Source organism: Scophthalmus maximus, chromosome 10, assembly GCF_022379125.1.
Source record: "Scophthalmus maximus strain ysfricsl-2021 chromosome 10, ASM2237912v1, whole genome shotgun sequence".
NCBI classification, from domain to species: domain Eukaryota; kingdom Metazoa; phylum Chordata; class Actinopteri; order Pleuronectiformes; family Scophthalmidae; genus Scophthalmus; species Scophthalmus maximus.
This window is the reverse complement of record NC_061524.1, coordinates 9,193,427-9,216,306: the sequence shown is the minus strand read 5'-3', so window position 1 is coordinate 9,216,306 and position 22,880 is coordinate 9,193,427. Positions and strand designations below refer to the sequence as shown.

At 44.2% G+C, this 22,880-nt stretch overlaps 3 protein-coding genes across 15 annotated transcripts in view; 1 reads left to right on the top strand and 2 right to left on the bottom strand.

Moving 5' to 3' along the window:
• The first annotated feature begins 1,675 nt into the window (after nucleotides 1-1,675).
• neurog3 (neurogenin 3) lies at nucleotides 1,676-3,461 on the top strand. The gene is made up of 2 exons (XM_035605343.2): nucleotides 1,676-1,804; nucleotides 2,195-3,461. The coding sequence occupies exon 2, from the start codon at nucleotides 2,196-2,198 to the stop codon at nucleotides 2,811-2,813; it is 618 nt and encodes a 205-aa protein (XP_035461236.2). The 5' UTR covers nucleotides 1,676-1,804; nucleotide 2,195; the 3' UTR covers nucleotides 2,814-3,461.
• pdlim1 (PDZ and LIM domain 1 (elfin)) lies at nucleotides 3,186-9,494 on the bottom strand. The gene is made up of 7 exons (XM_035605342.2): nucleotides 9,247-9,494; nucleotides 7,625-7,776; nucleotides 7,041-7,125; nucleotides 5,773-5,957; nucleotides 4,813-4,961; nucleotides 4,577-4,694; nucleotides 3,186-3,835 (listed from the first exon to the last, which is right to left on the bottom strand). The coding sequence occupies exons 1-7, from the start codon at nucleotides 9,337-9,339 to the stop codon at nucleotides 3,649-3,651; spliced, it is 969 nt and encodes a 322-aa protein (XP_035461235.1). The 5' UTR covers nucleotides 9,340-9,494; the 3' UTR covers nucleotides 3,186-3,648.
• A 1,342-nt stretch (nucleotides 9,495-10,836) lies between these two features.
• LOC118283428 (sorbin and SH3 domain-containing protein 1) overlaps nucleotides 10,837-22,880 on the bottom strand; it is a 37,015-nt gene continuing 24,971 nt past the window's right edge. For 9 of the 13 annotated variants that reach the window (XM_047335349.1, XM_035605341.2, XM_047335347.1 and 6 more), the window contains 12 exons: nucleotides 21,044-22,501; nucleotides 19,747-19,811; nucleotides 19,392-19,562; nucleotides 18,690-18,736; nucleotides 18,180-18,294; nucleotides 17,906-18,031; nucleotides 17,618-17,812; nucleotides 16,864-17,385; nucleotides 16,056-16,151; nucleotides 14,866-15,053; nucleotides 14,654-14,760; nucleotides 10,837-14,294 (listed from right to left, as the gene is read on the bottom strand). In XM_047335349.1, coding sequence (XP_047191305.1) covers nucleotides 14,227-14,294; nucleotides 14,654-14,760; nucleotides 14,866-15,053; nucleotides 16,056-16,151; nucleotides 16,864-17,385; nucleotides 17,618-17,812; nucleotides 17,906-18,031; nucleotides 18,180-18,294; nucleotides 18,690-18,736; nucleotides 19,392-19,562; nucleotides 19,747-19,811; nucleotides 21,044-22,501 — 3,158 coding nt within the window. In that variant the 3' untranslated portion in view covers nucleotides 10,837-14,226. The remainder of the gene's footprint in view (nucleotides 14,295-14,653; nucleotides 14,761-14,865; nucleotides 15,054-16,055; nucleotides 16,152-16,863; nucleotides 17,386-17,617; nucleotides 17,813-17,905; nucleotides 18,032-18,179; nucleotides 18,295-18,689; nucleotides 18,737-19,391; nucleotides 19,563-19,746; nucleotides 19,812-21,043; nucleotides 22,502-22,880) is intronic. The other 4 variants (XM_047335346.1, XM_047335348.1, XM_047335350.1 and 1 more) reach the window with 4 other exon arrangements.

The window sequence follows — 22,880 nt, the reverse complement described above, 5'->3', positions numbered from 1 at the left end:
AAAATCAAGGAGAGAGACTGACAACTTCAAACCCACACCTGTCCATGATATCCGAAAATGGATTTGGCATCAATGATTATTTGTAAAGTGGTAATATTTAGTTTACTTTAGACTTTTCGTGCCTTTTATAACAGCAAGGCACCATCTCCTATCTCACTACTGTATTTGTCCAGTTTATTGAAACCATATGGTTATCAGATTGTTCCCAAAACACATATTTAGACAGAAAGTTAAGGAGAGCTTTTTGTGATCCTTTGTTGGCAATTGTAAACCATGTTTGAGCTCTGTCACACTCCCCCTCTCCCCCTCAGCGGAGCTGACACGTGTCTGCATATTGCTGACATATTAAACTAATCTTCAACTTCCTAAAAGTACAGTTATAATATAAAATTGTAATGCGTCACTGGAATATGGCGATAGTGGACATGTTTTGGAGATGTCATGGCGCACATATGCAGGCTCACATTAGAAGAGAAATCGACCTTTAATTGTTGTCACACACAACAAGACCCTTTGTACTATAAGTCCAAACAACAGGTTTTGCCCTGTCGAATCCCCTTTGTTCGGTGGCCACATGCGTAATTGTCTTTGTCCAAATACCGCAGCATTGCGCTCTAACGCAGCAGGCTAACAGTTTGTCCAAACACGTGTGGCATTAAAAATGAAAATTTTCTTTGATATAGGTTTGATTTCATTCAACACAGAGACGAGTTGTCTAGTTGAATTGCTTTCTGCAACTATCAAGTATAAGAACCATTTTACAGACGTCCTTAAATGCCAACAGTACCAAAACGCGAGAAGCACACAATCAAAAATACGCGACTGCATCCATACATAATTACAAAATATATTGAGATTTATCATCGATATGCGGATTTTTACGACATTTTCGGTGCTGGGGTGAACTTTTATGGGATTCTAGGAATCACTTCTCCAAGTTACCACAGCCACCCTGCACGGCACGTGCCAATATTCCGAGTGCGTAAAATGTGGCACGACAATTAACCCTCAAGAGTATAGTGATCTGAAAACGTTTACTAAAGAAAACTCGCACATCGTGCTAAATACTATTCTTATTCTAAGTAACATACCAAATATTTACTCGAATTGAATTGAATTAGAGTAAGTTAGTTTATGAATTGACATAAAAAGATACCAGATAGATATAACTAAAACGTCTATTTATAAACATTGAGACGTAGGACTGGTGCAATAGCGCTGCAGCCTTGGGAGCTTCTAGTGGAGCTTGACAGGCACTATGGACTGCCGACTGACATGTTATTACCAACTTATATATGACAAATGCGAATAGCCATAATGATAATAATAACAAATAAAAAAAATCTCAACGCAACAGCTCAGAGCCACCAATGGTCCTGCATCATGTCTGATGTATTGCTTCCAGTATTCTACAACATATCTGGGAATTTGTGATATTCATTTTCTGCATAGGTAGATTTAAAATTAAAATCACAGAAAATATAAAATAGAATCATATCTAGGGTTAGGGTTATGGCACTTTACACACGTGGTTAGAGGAAAATGTTGACGAACACAAAGAAAAACAGCAGTGTGAAGAATGAGGGAGAGGGAGAGGGACGCGCCGCCTGGACGCTGATTGGCCACTTGACAGGCGCTGTTGATTCAGGCTTCCACCGGGCGACGAGATAAGATAAAGGCCATATAAAGTGACAGGGATGCGCATCCATCCCTCACTGTCAGCTGCCTCCAGCTCCGAGGGAGGATAAACAAGGACGACCGGTCGTCTCGTTCTCCAAGCTTCACCTGTCACGAGAGCACATAGGTAAGCGCAAACACTGTGTATCCATCCAGCTGAAGTTTAGTTTTCTTCTTCTGCTATTTGAACTTTTCCCAGGTGGACTGTCTAGACAGTGGTCCAGTAACGTCTGCCTCCTTTAGGTGCATCATTTAAAGAGGTTAAAACATGTCGGGAGTAAGTGAAATCATTTCGGCACATGTGGCAGATTTGTAAACACGTTAGAGGATTATGAAAAGTGCGAAAATGTGACTGTGAAACTTCGAAAGTTGACAGAACTTGATTCAATGAGAAAATAAAATATTTGTTGGTATGTTTATTTCAATTTTTTGGTCAAAGTGGTTGTACGGGCTTTTACATTTGTGGCCGGCTGTGTAGTAGCTTTACATTGAATGTCTCTTTTCTCTAATTGCACAGCATGTCTCCCACAATAAGTTGTGAACCCGGTGACCCGCGCACATCCAGAGGCCGCGCCGCGCTCAGCAGGTTCTCCCCGACAGCGCGCAGCCCTGCGGATGGCGCTGGCGACGCTCCCCAAGACGCCTTTCTTCGGACAACACCGTCCGTGTTCGGCGGCGGGGTGTCCTCCGCCAAACGGCCGAAGCACACAGCCGGACGCGAGCGCTCGGGGCCGCGGGGCCGCCGCCGGGTGAAGGCGAACGACCGGGAGCGCCACCGGATGCACAACCTGAACTCGGCCCTGGACGCGCTGAGGAGCATCCTGCCGGCGCTGCCCGACGACGCGAAGCTCACCAAGATCGAGACGCTGCGCTTTGCCCACAACTACATCTGGGCGCTGACCGAGACCCTGCGCATGGCGGACCAACACGGACACCTGGCGGACTACCTGCCGGGGAGCCCGTCGAGCGTCTCGTCCGCGGAGTCCGGTTACTCCGCGGCCTCGGATGACTTTGACCCCAGAAGCTCTCACTCCTCGGTCCGCGAACTGAACTGTCAAATCTTCGCAAGAGGAGAATCTTATTATCTCGCCTCTGTGTGTGGTGAAGATTATCTCCGAAATACTTTGCACTATTGATCTTCTTTTTACCACATTGAGCAAACCATTGGCTACAGAAGAAAGTGCTGCTGCACTTGGACGTCACAGCAGGTGATTCCCACCAAAATATAGGGGAAACTCACCTGCAGTGACGTCACTGATCGCACTCTAATTGGCCACATATCAGGCAACACGTCCAGGGCAGGGAGTTCTTCTTCCAAGTGATGTCTCCTTAGAGGTCTCCTTAAAGGGATGAAGTACTTTTCAAAGTCAGCCATGATTATCCCTTTTGGCAGTTTCTGCTTTAATGACCAAGTTGCACTCACATTACTCTCAACTTTAACATCACAGACAAATGTAACGAGAAGACAATGAAGCACAATCAGGGATTTGGAAAGAAAAGAGAACTGGTTTAAGCTAAAAATATTTATTTGGCAATGATTTTCCCTAATGTGTTTTTTTAAAGCTATTTTGCTGCATACAAGTTGGTCTATTTATTTAATAAAAGTCTAGAAAACGTGTAGTCTGACTTTCCATTGTTTCCATGATTTAAAAAGACTGATACATGATGAACAAGTACAAAGACAAACATTACCACAACGCAGTGGGTATCATGAAAAAAAAAATAAGGGTAGGAAAAAAATTTGATTATCTCATGTTATTTATCAATTTTCCTTTTTGTAAAAGCCAAAGTTCATGTGCAAATCAACATTTTGAGATATGTCCTGCCTACCAGTGACTGCGTTGATGCAGAATGTAGGAGAAGACCATTTTATAGTCGGAGGAGTAGCATGAGCTAAATACTGTAATGTCTTGGATTACGTCATGTGTCCTATAAGTGGCGTGCAGTCCGAGGCTGAGATCAGCGAGAGCTCTACTTGGGGAAGACTGTGACCACGTCGTAACCCTCGGGCGGAATCACTCGCTCCCGTGCATGGCTCTCACAATAAATCTGGTCCTCCACAAAGAAATGTCCCTTCTGTTTTAGGTTGATGTCGCAGTCTGTGCAGGTGTAGCACTCGGGGTGACGGAACTTGTCCCTCAGCTTCACCACCATCCCCCTGAAGTATAGATATGAAATCATGTTAAGTTTGATATTCACACACACATTTCAGTTCTTCCTGTGAACACTGTAAAAGGTTAAGAGCTACACTCTTAAATCTACAGAGATATCTCAACATTACACTCACGAGGGATTGTTGGACATGTCGTTCTCAAAGCACGGCGACAATGAAAAAAAAAGAAAAACTAGAACTGAAACTGTTAATATTTTGTACATATCTTATATTATAAGTCTCTAACAACTAAATTTGGTTTGATTAATGGACTTTGGGTGTATAACAATTTCCCTAAGTCTATAAATGGAACTTAACTAGACCGGACATGAGCAAAAGTATAAATTATACTATCTGTTGAAAACATCTGCCTCCAATAGCAATGTAGATTTTCAGGGATACTGAATTCAAAACAGTGAAGCCCACTCAAATTAACAAACAGGAATTTCGAAGAAGTATTTCTGAGGAAAATGAAGTCATTGAAGATAAATTCAAGGCAAGTTTAAAAATAATAAAGACAAGAGAGTGACAGAAAACACAGTTGTGTTCTGGTGGTTGTTACTAAATTCAGCCAGAAGGAGGAGACAAACTCCAGGTACTAACAAGAACATAGTGGAAGACTGAATCTCCTAAAGGCAGAGATGAATACAGATCTGGCCATAAATGACTCATCTTATTCCTTTGTGTAGTGCAGATAAAACACACCAGCTGTAAAACAACAGTACAGAGGAATCATGAAATACTTACACAATCCCGGATCCGCATTTGTCACAGACGGGTAACTTCTCCGCATTCCCCACTGACGAGCCGATCTTTGTTGAGGGTGCTTTCACACTCCTGAACCCTGATGGTTTATCACCGTCACCTACAAACATCACACTGATTGAAAATCTAAACAGACCCTTTGTGGTTCTACACACATCTGGAGCAAACAGTCCTCTTATTAAAAGAAAAGGTGTGGATTAAAAGCAGGAGAGCCGTACCCGTCTCCAGAATCTCCTGAAGCACCTTGAACGAAGCTGACTGCCGAGGAGGCTCATCAGACTCTTGGTTCTCCTGTAGCATCTTGTAGACCTCGGAATCTGCTGCAACCGGCGGCCGCTTGCCCATCTGTGGCGGTTCTGAAGGAGCTCTACAAAGAAAGTGACGCTCATTTCAAAAATGTCTGCAGGAGTCCCAGGATGCCAAACTGTCTAAAAGCCTTAGGAGGAAAACAGCAAAGAGCTCCTGGGCAAAGCTGAAACAAAATACTGTCTGAAATGTTGTTATTCTCACTGATATAATGATTTATTTTCCTGCTCTTAAAGACTGCGTCAAGTGACTATAGCCGAGTGAACTCTGAATACCTTGACTTGCTTGGCCATCATATCCACATTACTGATGATTTGTAAGACGGTGCTGTATATCACCTACCTTTTGGAAGCTAGCCTAAATCTTACAAGCTCAATTTTTGCAGAGTAAGAGAATAAATAAATCCATCCACCCTCCACAGGAACTCTTTGATGGTCAATTCAAATAGGCCTTTAACAATCTGCTGACTATGACTTTATATTTATTATTTTTTTTATTTAAAATCTATATTAGGTTGTTTTTATGCACCAACAAGGAGAAGTTGATCTCATTGTTTTTAGAATAATGCAATGACAATAAAATGCTTTCTATTCTATTCCACATTTTTTTTAACTTGAACGTGTACAGTAAAAAAAGAAAAAACTTAAACTGAGCATCCTGAATTGAAATCATAATTTACCAGGAGATTCCCTGAGCAAACAGCCAAGATATTCAGTCTAGACTTAGTGAAGATGCCCTTTGACCCAAGCAAATACCTTCTGAGCCTTGTTAAAAGTTAGGGTTCAATTTGGGGTCTGTCTTCACTTAATTCTGACCCTCTTGGACCCGGTTTTCACTTGAACTGAAGTGGTGTCATTCCAGGTTTCTCTTACTTGTTGTGCGGCTCATTGGCCGTCGCCATGGTCTTAACTTCATCCACAGCAGAGTTGAAGTTCTTGATGTTCTCTGAGGAGTAGAGACCAGACGGGCTGTTGTACTGGTTGGTCACAACCGTGGAGCCAAAACCAGCGAACGGCAGGGCACTCCTGTTGTGGGTGGAGCCTATGTTTTTTACTTCCTGTAAAAATCAAAGTAAAATTCTTCTGTTAAAGCTTTTCATGAGTAACTGAGAGTGCCGGTATCAAGATATTCATGAAATAACTTGCACTCTGTCTGAAACATGCAACAAGCACACAAAAGTGCAAACCTGATGGTGGTCACATCTTTTGACACCTTCAGATGAACTCTAGAGCTGACACATGTACAAACATGCAGTCAATAAATATTGACCAACCACTAGTTTTTTTTTCCAGCCATTTCCAGAGAATTCAATAGTGTAGAAACTTTGGAAACCTTCAACTGAAAATGTCAAATGTTCCTCTCAAACTGCTGCTCCTAGTTTAATACAAAGTCCCACATAATTAATGGGGATAATTGTAGCTAACGGTCTTTAAAGACAAACACGTCATGATACTGGCATGCCATCCATGTGGGCACATAAATACCACCAAAACTAGCTCATGCTTCACAGTGGAAACACAGAAAAGCCTCCAAATATAGCTCATGCTTCAAGCGTCAGACGTCTAAATTACAGAATACCCCAGAGTCTCTTCAAGCAAGTACATGTACAAAACGGACCAATCTGACAATAACTTAAAAATGAATGATGCAGCGGTTCAAAGATACAAAAAAATATGTAAAAGTGGCATCAAAGTGACAATCTCAGGACAAGTGCTTGAAACACGTGTTATTGTGTGTGTGAGAAAAATATGCAACATCTGTGACTTGTGAAACACACAGAGCCTTGGGCGACGTCACTCAGTTTCCTACATGAATTCACGCTTTGGCCTCAACTTTCCACTCAGCGGGCAGGAACTGAGGCTTGCGTCAGAGCTTGGCTGATAAACTACCGTCTCCTAGGAAACCTCCTGTTGGGAAGTAAACAATGACTTCATCATTGGCACTACTGGGAAAGAGAAAAAGAAAAGAAAAAACACCCACAAGGCATTGCGGGTGTGGTGGGAAAGGAATGCGCAAGCTTCCGGAAAGTATATGGCTACCTGTAAAAGGGAATGATTCCAATTTTTATCTAAATGACAGAGTTGGGAGGAGTAATTTTAAAAGCTCAAGTCCCACATTCAGGTTTGATGTTGACACACACCCGTGGCTCTGATGCAAGATTCATCTTGTACGGATGTGTCCTCCCTTCCTCGGATGAAAGCGGCGACCACAATTTAGTTTCTGACCTGATGAGCAGAAGAAGGAGAAAAAGGTTTGAAAGATGCTAAAACCACATCTTAATTCTAGACGCAGTGGGTTACGGGCGACATGCCTGAATATTTTTTTTCTCTCTTTCTGTTTTTTTTCTTCCTGTGTATTTGAATGCAACACAGCCTTTCCAGGTATGACGGTTTACCCCACCTTACATTCAACGGGTTCTCTCGTGAATTCAACAAACATATCTGCTTCAACCTGCTCGTTGAATTGGTTCCCAACTCCCCTGCCACTGAAAAAACGTCTGCTAACCAGAAAGATATGATGTCATGCACTGACATGACACAGCATTACAACCAAAGCTTAGCACACACTCACTTCTCAAACTAAACTTTTAGGACTGACGTGCCCTTTGAAGAGCATGAATAAACACAACATCACTCGATTGTGGCTGGGCCGTCTCACATTACTCAGTGTTCTTCAGTCCCGCGGCTATGCTCATCAGACATGGTACATGTCACTGCACCCTACCTGTCTACGGAGAGCACCATCTCCTCTATGCACCCCTTGATCTTGTTCTGCGCTTCCAAGTGAGTCATGGTCTCCGTGGGCTCTCCGTCGATGGCCAAGATCATGTCTCCGATGGACAGGTTGGCCTGGGCTGCTTTGCTCCCAGGGGTGACCTGTGACACGGGAGACATGTTTTATGAAAAGCAAAAAACTTTTTAAGCTGCGTGTGAAGGGTCTGTCTTCCTAGAGTTCAATTCTGAGAAACATGTTTTCATGCCTTTTAACAATATTAAACCATGAGAGTTTCCCCCCCAAAAAAATTAGCCCCATATGAGCGTTAAGTAACCTACAAAGATAACTTTTTAAAGATGTGAAACACAAATTAGATTTCAAGTCAATTTCACGGGCATTCTCGGATTTCCACAAGTACTTCCTAAAAGCTTCCCATCTAATCAGAACTTTGCGGCTATCATTACGACATTTAACCGTCAAGACTCTTTGTGTACAGTAAACAGTCAGTGTGTTCACTCAGTCGGAGCACTGTCTCTCTGATGAAGATAAAAGATTCAGACGGACTCTGGGAGAAGTCCAGGCCTCCCTAATCACTTTTCAATGGGTGGAGTTGGACCCAGCACTGTGACAACATTTGCACCAGGAACAGCAGTTTTATCACTTCGGCAAAGTACACAGTGGAAAATCAAACTGTGCTTCCTTACTGCCACAGGAGTGTCCCTGGCCAATGACGCGTCGAATTGAGGCCTCGAATTTGAACATATAAGAAAAGAAAGAAACTGTGACAGTTTGACATTTGTCCTCCATATTATGCTAGTGTTTCCCCTAGGTTGACTGGTTTTGAGGGTTAGGGCTCGTTAGCTTTCACAAATCACGTTAAGTTTCAGCCACAATCTTTTGTACAGGCATGAAGAATAAGGTGTTTAATGTGACCTTAAATTACTTCTGCTTGGCATTATATGTAAAATACTTTCTTTTTTTTTTAAATTGAATTTTTCTTTTAATTAATGTGACTTTTCGGAGGGGGCGGGGGCTCCCGTCGGAGGGGCGGGGCACTCCCCCCAACTCAATGGTGGGGGAAACACTGAACTTGAAGTCGTGACTCTGTGAGAGTGTCTATGAAACACTGCTCACACTCGCACTGTTGTCAACCTGCGACGCCCAAAGAGCGTCAGTTGAATTAGACATGAACACCATTCCCCGGATAGAAGAAGCTGCTCTTCCTCGTGTTGTCACAGACCGGACTGTGTCTACTTCAGGGTCCCGACGTGACACACCGAGCAGGTCATGGCTGTCAGTCGTCACACGGCGACACGGGGGCGACTGGCTAACGCTGGCTAAATCAAAGTGACGCCACTTTCAGCGTCTGTGATAATAACGGTCGTTTTTTTTTTTAGTTTTGAACTCAAGCCCACGTTAACTGAAGCGACTGCTGCTGCGCGTTGTGTCCGGTGTGAGTTCCGAGCGGAACCGAGGTGAGGACCGGGGGCAGTTGGTCGGGACGAGCCCCAGGTGTTGTTACACTCGATGGCGATGCAGCAGCTAACAGAGCAGCTCTCTCTCTCTCTCTCTCACTCTCTCTCTCTCTCTCTCACACACACACTCACTCTCTCACTCACTCACTCACTCACCCGGGAAATAGCCAGCGGCTGCTCGAAGTCCTTTCCGCCAACCAGCCTGAAGCCCCAGGGTCCGGGGCCCTGCATCACCACCCGGACAGGCATGTCGTCAACGACGGGTTCTTAAAAACAAGACTACAAAAAAACAAGAGTCAGAACCGCCGAGTCCACTTCACGACGCGTGCGACATGTGCAGTGGCCGACACAGTCCCGGGCTCCAGGAGGAGGAGGAGGAGGAGGAGGAGGAGGAGGGGGGTGGACCCTCAGGTTACAGTTAGACGAATAGTTTCTGAAGTTTCCTCGTTGATAAGAGAGGGAGCAAAGATCGCCAACGGATAGGAGGGATCACTCCGCGGTGTGTCCGGGCGGCCAGGTAAACTACAGCGACGCACACGGCTGTAGGTCACGTGAACACCCGGGCTTCTTTTGCGTTCATTAATTTCCACAGATTAAAAAAAAAAAAAAAGTCTGTTGAAAGCCAAACTTGCCATATGCATTATTTCTCCCCCCCCCCAAATCCAACGAGCAGACAAAAAGCAGCACTGGATTCATCATATTAATTTCTATTGCCTAATATAAGGAATACAGGAATAACCCCTCTGTAACACCCAGAACTCAAGTGATGTCTGACAAATGATGAACATGATAACTGTAGTTTGATACTGATAATAAAGGGCTATAATTACTCTCACTATCAAAATGTATTTTCACCTGCTGGGCCATATCAAAAAAATTGCCCCCCACCCCTCAAATAAATATATATATAATTTATAATGTTTGAGTAATATATTGAGTATTAACTGTGCTCTACTGTTTTGGGAAATTACCCAAAATGTTGTGCCCTGTTTTCAACATTTATCTCCTCTGTATGAAAAAAAAAGGGGTTGAATGATAGTGAAAAATTATTATTATAGTTTCTTTTTGTCTAATAGATTTATTTTGCCTGATGCTGTACATTGTAGTTCGTTAAAAAAACTTTTAATTTCCACTTTTTTATGAGGTTAAAATATTATTTCCTGTTGATAATACCTTAAAAATTGTGTATGGATTCATCTTTCCATGTGATGAAAAATACTTTGAAAGCAGAGCAGAGTGATCCCTCTTCGTTTTCTCGTTGCCCCTCTCAGATGAGCTCTAGTGTTGGTTTTAGGGATGTCGGCCTGCCGGTACGTCACCGTGTTATAGGCGAGCTTACCATTTATGGTAGAGCTAAATCCCAGGATGTGGAATGTGCCGCTCCCAGACCTTGAATTCCTGCCAGAGGATCTCTGCTGAAAGTGGAGAGAAAGATCAGGGCAGCCAGACTCAGTGAGACATGTCCTTTCTTGTGGGGGTGTTACATGCGTCCGCAGCAGGCCTCCAGGCAAACCAGTGAAGTCCTTGACAATGTTTCTTTTACAGTTTCATGATGTGAATGATCTTTTCTAGTGAAAAGTACATCCGCTCCTGACTGTCAAGGCTGTAAAAACATCTATCAACATCATCACCCCTAATGGGATTTTACCCATCCGACAACACCACAGGACTCAGACTATAGTTTAAACGTCGACATGTCTCTGCTGTCAGTCAGATATGTGCCAGAAAAGAAGATAACACACCAAAATGGTTTAAATGGTTTATTAAATATTGCATAATACCGAAGTCACAGCAGTGTATAGGATGTTTTATTTTAATATTGTCAATGTAACAGCACTGCAAATTGAAGCAAACAAATCAAACCTGTTGCAGGTTGTGCGTGTCATTAAACTAGTCCATCCTTATGATTTGTTAATCATTAAGTCGAAGCATCGTGTCACACCTCTAGGTACTTGCACAGTTACTGACAAGTTCTCAGTAAATGTGCTCCAGTCACAGAGGTCAGGACTAACGGGGAAAACCATGGTTACATTAAATGTCATGGATACATTTCAGTGATACTCCAAAAAACAACAGCAAAAAAACAAAACAATTAATGAAAATGAGGCACAATTTAGCATCTAACATAAGGCATTATGATCGTCACAAATGGCAGCGTAATATTCATATGAGTCAAACTTCCTGTGCTCAGTAATGCTCCACTCTGTGCTTTGCCAGAAACCCTACAGGTAAATAAACCACTGCGAGAAACCGAGAGCTCAGTCTGACGCCCAGGTCGCCCGCAGTCTATTTTCTTTATCTTACATATTTACAGTTCGTCTTGTGCCGCGCTGCTCAATCGTCAACTGTGTGTTCATTCAAGATGAAAAGTCAGACATTTTATATTTTACGTGTACACAGTCAACGCCACATTCATATAAATCATACATTCATACATCCTGTGATGTATTTTTTTTGTGTGTATTGCAAAAATGATCTCTAGTGAGTTATGCTGTGGCTTAATGAGTGATTGTTTATTTGTCACCACATGGTCTAGTGTATGTGATGTTTCGTCAGGGATGAAAAAATACTCCGAACAAGCCTACAGGTCGACAGACTCCCGACCTATCAGCACATTCATGAGGAGCTGGAGTCACAGGAAACAAAATGTTTAGCCAGCAGTGGAGGGAAAAATGCTTTTGTGGTGTAACAAAACACCTGAACATTATATCAGTGCTATACAAGCAAACCCACAACGCAGCGTATGACACTGTGTTTTATCTTGCCGAGACAATATTCCCCTGCTGATGTTGGCAGAATTGCCAGTGGTGATCTTCACAGGAAGACAAAAGACCGATTTTGTCTCAACGGCAAAACGTCAGAGAGGACGAAACATCGACTGCTACTGAATTTTGCTGAATGAATGCACTTCATCGGTTATTAAACTTCATAAATCACGTATGCCTTAGCCACATACAGCTACAGACTGTGTTCCAGTCAGGTCATTGTTTAGATATACAGTGAACATACACTTTTAGATCTAGTGAGTGTTACCATTTTATCTTTCTTTACTTCACATTAGGTCTCAGATTGTGTGAACACAGGGAATCATAAAGACCAATACTAGGAGGTCGGCCCACTGATAGTCTGGCACCACTTGATTGGAAATGTGTGAACTGGGAAGATCAGATTTTTCAGCTACTTGCTTATACAGGCACTAACTAAACTGTCTTTAAAAGACTTCATTTTTTTTTTTTTTAGTAGCAATTGCTCTACACACTACACCCATGGTGCAGCTCCATGCAGGTCATGACAAGCACGGAGAAGGATTTGCAAGAACTATTTGACAGGATTGATGAGCACGTCGCAGAAGTTGTTGACAAGGAGGAATTTGATGAAAACACGAGCAGAGGAAAACAATACCTGTGCACGCTATTCTGACAGTGTGTGTTACAGGATCCGATGGTGCTGGGGGAGATATCTCTGATGCCCTGATATCAGTATTCAAACCAGGGGAGCTGCTGAATCTCAAAGAGCAGACTGGTAAACCCTGTTTCCACTTCTGCTTTCTATAATGCAAAAATTGAGGCGTTAGCTTAAAGTTCATGCTCCAACTGAATTTGTCGATCTCTTGTTGATTTTACAGTGCATGCTGTATTAACGCTGACCTTATTATTTGAATATATTCCACTAACTGTATTACCCAACTTGTGGTCATGACATATGAAAATATGTAGCCATATTCGGAGAGAAAGGCCTCTTCATAGTTTGCTGTACACATTTACATGGCTAGAACACACAATCTTGTCAGTAAGGGCATGGTAAGAATCTCAATACGCTTTTAACAATAAGTACGATTATTTCTTTGAGACACCTTGCTGGGTTTCATTTAAAACATCAAATAGCTTTTTGTGTCATCTTCTAGTATCTTGTTAGGTGAGCTCTCCCGAAATGTCTAAACAGGAAGTTAAGTGCTACCACGCCTGTCCTGTGGTCGAGCTGGAGCAGGTGTCTACCACCAGTTACCTTACAGGCATCAGCCGCCAGCAAACACAGTTTACTCTGATTCCAACAGTAAATATATCAGGACAAATAAATAGATTTCTGAAAATATAGGATGTGCGTTTACAGTTTCTCTTCACTACCGAGACATGCGGCACAGTCCGCTGGTTCTGTATTTGAGTTTGATGTGGTAACAGAAAAAGAGAAGCACACATCAACATTTTAGTGTTTCTCGTCATGCACATGACCGTAATGACTGTTGTATAACAACCGTTAGACAGAAAATGAAGGCAATACTGAACTGGTATCGAAAGCTATTTGGTTACACGGATTTGTGAAAGCTGTGTTTCTCTTGTAAAAAAGCCAATACTGACTTCAAGGTGATTCAGAAAATGCAAGAGACAGAAAAACATTTACATCAGACCAGTTTCTAAAGAGCCTTTGTACATAAAGTACTTAAACTGAATTGACGTCATTTGCTCAAGTCTGGCAATTTGTCTGTTGGACGTGAATGAGTCCAGGAGTACACACCTATGGTAAGTTGATCCAAACACTGCAGGTTTTCTTTTAGAAGTTAAATCAAAGCGTTGTTTAATATCATGGGATGCACGGTTCGCATTGTACTTAGCTAGACACACCTGTCCTGAAAGGTAACTCGTGAAAAACAGCTCCAACCCCACAACACAAAAAAAAATACATTCTGACTCCTCCAAAGTCCACTTCATGTAATAAGATCTCCTCTTTCGATCCATTAACACTGCTCTGCTGCCGGCCTCCCGACTGAGGTGCTACGTAAACACTCGTGTACTGTAGAATTACAGGGACAAAATGGAAGCAATCATCTGTACAATAAAAGCTAGTTTGTGGGAGATTTTTTTTTTTTACAGAGACCTTCCACATGTGATAATGGACGTATTCTGTCAAGATGTGTGTAAAATGTGATCAAGGTGTGTACAACATACTGAGGTTTTGGGCAGTGAGCTGTCTCCGTCTTCGCCTCGCGCAGTTTGACATGCCTCAAGCCGAACCGATCACTTTGCCCAGACAAAACAGATTCGGCTGGCTAAATGACTATTCTAATCAACAGCCGTGCGTGATAGTATTGACTTCCCAAGCTGGACAGGCAACCATGTGTTACAGCCACATTAGATATCTTTACAGTTTTGCCTCCTTCACGTAGTTCCCAGGGAAAGTCCCAAACTGTTTTGTCCTCTTTGAGGTACCTGTAGAGAAAGAGAAAGAGAAACACTGATCAGGAAAACAGGAAGTAAAATGATTCTGTCTTGGATTAAAGGCTAAGATGTCCTTGATTTTAGCACATAACACACTTGAGGTTGCAGTGTATTTGAAATCCTCACGTCCCTTGCACTCAATCATCCACTGTCACTCTTTAGAAACTCTATATGGAAGTATGTGACACGGTGAAGATGACTCAACTTCTCCGGGAGCCCTGAACATGCACATTGCATGCATGCATGCAGCCCTTTTCCTGTCATTCTGCAGAAACCCTATGTGGATTAATGTGGCACAGCGAGTGTGACTGCATGTCAGAAGAATCTCTCCCGAGGCCTGTGGCACATACCGACAAACCAGCCGTCATCGCACTTCTCCATGACACTGACGAGATCTCCTTCCCGCAGCTCCAGCTCATCCTCATTCTGCGGCACATAACTGTACAAAGCCTGGAAACTGGAGCAGGACACAGAGAGAAACTGGTAGATTTGCTGCAAAGCTGGGAAGTAAACTATGAAATGAGGGGTGGTGGTGTCGGACTGAAACACAGATCTTACTCACATTCCACAGTTGAGGCGACCTGGCTCTGGACTGCTGCTGTGGGAGTGGGGTTGCTGGGAAATGATGAGAGATTGTTTACTGGGGTGGGGGTGCAGTCTATGGACAGAGTCATGAGGGTGGCGGGACAGGGCGCTGCAGTACCTCACCGAGGTCTCGGCCATATTCAAGATCTCATTACACACTGCCTCCTAGTAGTAGAGTAGTGGGGGAATTTGTCAGAGAAAGACAGACAGTGGGCCCGCCGAGAGTCCCGGAACAGGCCGAAGTTGAAGTTGAGGAGGGGGATGAGGAGTTAGAGAGGGAGGGGGGTGGCGAAGGGCGAGACAGGAAGGTAGTTCCAGTGATTAGCAAGGAAGAAAAGGAAGTGATCCGTTTAAAGCCAGGAGGAAAAGCAGAGGAGATGTTGGTGGAGCCCAGGAGGAGAGCCATGAAAAGGCGAAACACCCAGAGTGGGAGCATGTAGACAGGAAACATGAAATATTAGTTCACTTCTTACAAGACACTTTTCAGTATGAACATGCAGTGTTAAAGGGAAGCTGGCAGGTAAAGCTTAAAGGAATACTTTGACATTTGGGGTCATAACTCTTTATTTACTTTTAAGAGTTTGACGAGAAAACACTCATATCTGTTGATGTGATATGAAGCTGAATCCAGGTTGACTTAGCTTAGCGTGATTACGGGGGAAACCAGTGTAGAGGTGTTGACCAGCCGAGTTCAGACTACATGTTTTTCAAAGTTGTTGGATCACTGTGCCGTTCACACTACTCGACTTGCTGTCTTGTGACTGTGAGTCTTGTAGTCGTTGCGAGTTCATACTACACAGGGGGTCAGACACTACACGATCATTCACAGGGAGAATCCCCGACTAGTATGTTTGGTCTCCAAAAATAAAACTTCTGCATCTAGTGACCCTGCAATTAGATTTAGCGATTTTTAAGGATGCACATGACATAATTTTATCTCCCCCAAATATCAAGCTATTCCTTTAATGAAAGGATAGTCCTAAAATGTCTCGTGTAGCACAAATACAGAAAACATGATGGGCGTTAAAGATGACGTGGGCTAAATGGATCTTTGAAATTGATGAGTTATTACGTTTACCAGACAATGACGTCACTTATGAAACTTCACAGTACAGTTTTTTGGTAAAACTTCAGTGGAGATCCAAGGAATCTCTGTTCTCTCCTTACCGCAAATGAGTTAACGTTGTTGTTGTCCTGGACGTCAAACAGCATCACAGGGCTCCTGGAGCTCCGCCCATGATGGTCATCCTCATCCTTCATAAACTGCAACACAAAAAAATCCTCAAATCAGCGTGGACATTTTAAAATGCAAGTCTGTCTGTGGCCATCGCACATCGTATCCACCTGCTGTAGATTACTGTCATACTTCAGAGACAGCACAGGTTGCACTTCACTGTGGGTGGAAGTTTCAACCTTGCAGCAGCTTTTCGAAACAGAGGTCAACACGTGAAAGCTATAAATATTCACTAATAAATACTGTATGTCACTGTCCCAAATACACTTCCAACCTCCAATGGCATCTATGTTATGGCACCTCTGCATAGAACAACAACATGCAACCATGTGCTGAGCTTTGTGAAGACAAAGTTACTTGGGCTCTCAAAATTTTTTGGGAAAAACAAGCACACCTGGTTCTCTTATACGTTAGGACATCTGAAACTGAACACACACGCACACACACATACACACACACACACACACACACTGACACACTGTAAACTGTTTGCATGTTAGTAGAGCACACTCACAACAACATGCAAACTCGCAGTGTTAAGTAATGTGACAACTTCTTCTGCCTTGACTAAACCAGCAGAATCACTCTCCGGAGGGCAAAGATCAACTTCAGGTCAAATCTAGGAGTTAGTCACGTTTTCAGTGCCTCATCAAACTCAGTTTTAGCAAATCAAACTGTGGTCAAAAGCCCATGTTTCAGAGTGAGCCCGAGATGCAACACTGCACACCATGCAGAAGATACCTCTGCAGGGCTATTTTGCCTGCTGCCTGGGGCTGCGTGGCCCCCGTCCCTCTCTGTGCCTTCCCCCTCTGTCAACTCCTTCTCCCCCCTCAGCCAGCCCTCCAGCACTGGCCCGCTGCAGGGACTCATGCTTCGTGACAAATATAGGGAGGGAGGGGAGAGCAGGAAGTCCTCCCCGTGAGGTGGGGTGAACGTGAGGAAGGGAGTGGTGGAGTTGGGCCTGGGTGGGTAAGGCGGGGGCAGCGGTGAAGCAGATGGGGAGGCCATGGGGGAGACACCGTACGGACTGCCGCTTATGGGAGGCACGGGGCTGGCAGAGAAAGGCGGGGGTAGGTACTCGCCACAGCGGTAGGACACAGTGGGCAGCGGTGGCAAGGGAGGGGTGGGCGCGGCAGGAGGACTCCCTCCTCCCACAGTCAGGGAGATCCACTCAGAGGAGACAGCGTGGACCTCGGGGGACACGGAGCGGCGGGGGGAGCGAGGGAGGGGTAGGGGGGAGGTGGTCAGGCGATTACGATACAGCTTTTTACAGCAACAGGATGAAGAAGAAGAAGAAGAAGAAGGGATGACAGAAGGAAAAGGAAATGAGAAATGAAACAAATTCACAAGGCAAAAAACTTAAATTACATGTGGGTGGGTTTTTCTGGATTCAGAAATGTCGCATTAATACAAAAAGAAAAAATTTGGTCAGCTCCACACTACATCCACAGATGTATCCCGAGACTAATCCCCCAGTTTGGTTCAGAGTCCTCACCTGAGGAGACGCGTTGGTGCTGCGCTGTGGCGACTGGCTGACAGGAGGGTCTTGATACTCCACCCCGTTTTTGATGCGGGGTCTTTTGTTCACTTCAACGTAGGTGACGGGGAAGATGCCTTGGCGGTTGGTGCCTGAGATTTTGCCTTCATACCAGTTCTCATCAACTCTACGGATAAGCGTGATCCTTTCTCCCTGCACATATTCAGAACAGAGATAATAAATATTGTTAAAAACTCCTTCTTTGAACAAATGAATGTAATGTATTGCCTTGTTCTCTCATCACACCTTTCTGAAGGACATTTCCACAACTGTGTCCCCGTTGAAGTTGAAGCGGGCGACAGCCTCTCCGTATTCCAGGACTTGTACTGGGACACTTTTCTTTGGCTGGGCTTTTTCTGTAGGCGGAAGGAGCTACACAAGAAGACAAATAACAAAACTGACTGCCCAAGAAGAAAAAGTATGACTTAAATTGGGGCTTTCAGAAAAATTACACTACATTGAACATCATTTTTAAAGAACCCAAATTTTGAGTAAAGAAAGTCCGAGAGCACCAACATACCTCGACGTAACTTCGGGGGAAGATACCAACTCTTCCATGATGTTCTCCTTCATACCAGTTTTGATCCACCTGTCGAATGATGTACACGATGTCTCCCTTTTGAAACGGTAATTCCCTGGAAATGTTTCAAAGAGATTAGATCCTCATAATAAATGGAAGAAAAACTTGGTTCAGAAGCACTCAATAACATCTCAACTTCATGTGGTCACGTTCTGGTAGCAGTTAAGCTGCAAATCTTTTACAGATATTCAACTTTTCTAAACAGTAATTTCCTGTGATTGTCAGATTTTCTGGCACTGCCTCATCCTCAACCCAACCGCTGAGATACTCTGAATCAAATCAGGAGCCAGTAATCATCAAGTAGCGTCTACTCTGCTCGTACTGTAAGTAAAAACTCACATGGTGCAAGCAGTAACACGACATCACTGTTGTGCTGGTTTGCAATAAAAATGTAACGCGTGTCTCCAGCCACATTCACAGCACACACAAATTCTGAGTATTTCCACTTACTTAAGACTTTCCGCTCTGAAGTCAAAGCGAGCCATGGCTGGAGTTCTCTGTGTAGACATAAAAAAACTTTTAGAATAACTACATAAATATTATTCTCGGTGATATTGTAAATGATAGTTTGTCAAAGGGCTAAAAACTGATATGTACTATTATAATATTATACTCTCTGTGCTTTGTCATTTGTCTATTTAAAGAAACAAGCCTCTGGTGTTTGTTGTGAACTGTAAATCTGCCGGCGGTGTCTTTCAGGGCCCCCTCTGCACATAAATATTCTAGCAATGGTAGGAATGATGTGCTCGGGACTGACTGGGTTACTTGTCCTCTGTTGAGCACACCCAGATAGAGGCTACTGTGGGTTGTTTACTGTCCTGCCACCAGAGCACTGCTCACATTCGGAAACGCAAGAGTGCAACTAATGCCACTTCCATTGCAGCTAGATATATCGCTGGTAAACATTGTGCACTGTGGAAGTGAAGTCTGTGAAATATTCAGTTTTAAACTCCTCGACTCCTACCCTCCCTTCTGTTGCTGTTTTCACCCTTTGGCATTTTTGACTCGGGGTAGAAAGCCATCTGTGTCTACAAAAATCCCGCGGACAAGCCTTTCACCTTCCCAACAGCCTGAGTCACCCACAAACTGACAAAGCATCTGTCGTCTTTTTTTCCTGCTTACACAAGGATAAGACACAGCCCTGCGTTGTACCTCTATGCCCGATTTCCTTTTCTCTGTGTTATCTGTGATGTTGAGCAGGTCTCCGAAGCGCTCGTTGGTGATGAACTGGTGGCGTGTTGGGACAATGCCTGTGTGTCGCCTCGCCGCCGTGTCAGCTTCTTCCTGTTCCCGCTTCAACCGCCGCTGCTCCTCCAAGATTTTCTGCCAGGAAACCACACTGAACTGTTTGTCCCCTCCAGATATGGGTCTCTTCTACTCTTTTATTCATGTGACACATTTTTTACAATGTTTGTATATTATATTATTTCCTCATTCACAGTGCCCTTTCGCAAAGCATTGTCATGTATATTTATGAAAGTTTGGCTTTATTGTTGAGTAAATTCACCTCTTTGTCCCCATGACGCCTTCGCAACACTTCATCCGGGCTCTCCCCGTGAGCTGGGGACGAGTCTGGAACAGAACCAGAAGGAGCATTATGCTGTGAAGCTATTTCATCATCAACCTCTTGATCATGTTATAGAATAAAAAGATTCAAATAACATGATGATGACATTACAGTGAACTCCCCCCCCATCCAGTGAACAGAATCATAAAAAAATACAATAACTACTGTGCAACCATGCATGCTTTATATGAACACCATCTCTGCAACACTAAAACAAAGGACACACAAACACTCATCAAAAGAAAAGTCAAATGTAATTCTACATGCAAATAGGAATGAACACAGAATGACCACGTGTGTTCATGAAAAAAATGCAGGAAGGAAAATATGAAACCTACTGTATCTTGGCCACAGGAAAACAAACATGACATCATAGTTTTACTCGTCAACCAACCAGCATCCATTAAGTTTCACTTATTAATTATGTCTGTTTGCTTCCCACACCACCACAGATGTTTAATTGTGTCCCGGTGAGGGCCACAAGAAACAGCTATATTATTATATATTACATGTTTGTGTCTGATGCTCCAAGTATTGGCTGATTTATGTAAAAGAAATCAAAACAGTAATGGTCCTGTCTGGCTAAAAAAAACTTTTTTTGGTGAAAGAAAAAAAAAGGAAACAGATGGGAACCGTTCCCAAAAAGTCCCAAATAAATAAATAAAATAGAAATCTATAAAGTAAAATAAAGACAAGGTGAGGCATCAATTTGAGAGAGTGTATGCAATGTTATACCACGCTATCCTGCGTAAACATTACAGATGAGCGAGGGGATTGTAGTTCAATATAAGGCTTTCAAAGTCATTGCCAATGTAAGGAAAACATTTCAGATCTCATAATGGAATATAGAAAAGAGATTTATCTGAGGCTGTAATTATTGAATCGAGGTAATGCTTATGCAGACTCTAGCACTCTTGCATACAACTCAAATATGATGTCACAGGGAGATATATACATTACCAAAAGCTGCCTGAACCTCCTACAGTGAAGTGTTTGGATGCGTTTGTGGGACCATACACATTCACAGTGAAATGGAAGAGCACCAAACAGCACACTCAGAATGAGATGGAGGCTTCCCTGTCACTTTGTAAACACACCACACAGACTAGAGATGGAGGGCGGCGGCGTCGCTTTGTGGAGAGAAGGGACACGAGGTGAAGAAAGAGTCGAGATAAATGAGTGACCACAGAGGGAGGGGAGAGGAGGGTGACAGTGGTGAGGGGATGGAGATAGCCACCTCTGAGGTGAGCTGCCAGCGGCTGCAGTAGGTTCCCGTTGGCGTCCAAGCCCTGCCCGTTACTCAGGTGGTCAGTGTTGCCGCCTTCCCCGTTAGTCAGCCTCTCCAAGACCTCCAGGGAGGACAGGCGCTGAGGGATCAGAGGCCTGGGCTCAGGGGACATGCTGCAGGGCCTCTGGGTCACCATCGTCACCTTGGTGGCGCGCAGGGTTCTCCGAGTCTGGTTGGACTGCAGGTTCTTCCGTGGCCTGAAGGGAGCAGGGCCCATGAGGAAGAGGTTTCCAGGAAGCGTGGTCTTCTTCTCCGAAGGTGGCGGCCTCTCCTGTTGGGTCGTGGCCTGCTGCCTCTCGTGCCTGAGGATGGTGGTGAACCGTGTGTAGGAAGCTGGGCAGGAGCCTTTGCATTTGCTGGGCTTGAGGAGGAGCTGATGGTTCAGGTGGTGTAGGAGGTGGTGGTGGTGGTGGTTGTGTTGCAGAGGGGATGCTGTCAGCAGTGATAAAGGACTCTTTGATTCAGAGACACTTTGGTGGGTCAGTTCTTGGGAACTTTTACTGAAAATCTGCTCAACCTCCACCTCAGTATTAGATGGGGACTCAGTCCTGATGTTGTGTTCGTCCTCTGAGGAGGAAGTAGCCTCCTCCACCGTCACACTGTTCGGTGGCAGGGCCTCCTCCCCAGAGCTCTTGGCCTCTGCCTCTACTGGGGAGCAGGCGTCTGTCTGGGTGGCGTCAGCTACCAAAAGTGACTCCGCTGACACTGCGGACGTCATGTAGCGGTGGGCGGGGACGTGGTCGGGGCTATGGCTACGGCTGGAGTGCAGGGTGGGCAGGGAGGAGGAGCGGCTGGGCACTGAGTTCGACCGCTTGATGATCATTTCAAACTCGCTGACCCTTGACGACACCGCATCCTGTGGAATGTTACCCCCTTCGTCTGCCTCTGACCTTTCACCCCCATCGGCCTTTTCCTTCTCAAAAAGGGAGGCCAGGCTGCGGACGCTGCCGTGGGGGCTGCAGCCGACTGAGCTGGGCCGCTGGATGTGATGCATGGTCCTGTACAGGCTGGTAAACTCAGATGTGCTCCTCCTAATTGCAGGGGAAACATTCCTGAGGCCATCCACGCACTCGCTGCCACAGCTGTATTTAGAGTCCGAATATTGCCCACTCTCCCGTTCCTCTGCTCCAGCAAAGTCTGTGTCACGTGGCCCTGTGTACAGATCTTCACAGCTGTGGGCCTTTGGGTGCCTGACAGTTTTAGCCCTGCTCTCCTGACTGTCACCACTGGGCGGCAGCAGCTTAGGCTTGAACTTAGAAGGCAGGATTTGAGGTATGCAGGCTTTGGCAGCAGAAAGAGACTTCTTACTCTTACACTGGTAACCTATTGCATTACTGGCAAGAACCGATCGACTATTTACAGAGGAGCAGGGTGAAATTATATAGCCATTCCCACCTTTATAATCCACTGGCAAGCATGCAGGACAACAGAATAAACAACATATTAGATTACAATGGTCACAGGTTCACACACATACAAACTAAAATAGAGTCAGGCACATTTCTAAAGTAAAGACCAAATTCCGCCTGTAGTAGATGAGAAGAAGAAGCAGCTTTGATGCACTGAGCATCAAGTGATACGTGTTATACTAACAGAATGGTACTGAGATGAAGAATTGTGCTTTGTTAAAATGGAACAAGGGGGAATTTACTGTCTAACAGATGCCTGCTTCATCATTATCACTCTAAACAACATAACAAGTGAAACACAAAGGATTAAAACAGCAATATGTCATGAAATGTTGTGATGCTAGGCGTCTTGCAAAACAAATTGTAAAAAAAGAGGA

Excerpts from the sequence above, each read along its gene's own strand:
- neurog3 (XM_035605343.2), top strand. The coding sequence starts at position 2,196 with ATGTCTCCCACAATAAGTTGTGAACCCGGTGACCCGCGCACATCCAGA.
- pdlim1 (XM_035605342.2), bottom strand. The coding sequence starts at position 9,339 with ATGCCTGTCCGGGTGGTGATGCAGGGCCCCGGACCCTGGGGCTTCAGG. Across the intron at positions 7,777-9,246 it reads AGCCGCTGGCTATTTCCCGG|GTCACCCCTGGGAGCAAAGC; the intron begins GTGAGTGAGTGA and ends CCCGTGTCACAG. Across the intron at positions 5,958-7,040 it reads ATCTTGCATCAGAGCCACGG|GAAGTAAAAAACATAGGCTC; the intron begins GTGTGTGTCAAC and ends TGATTTTTACAG.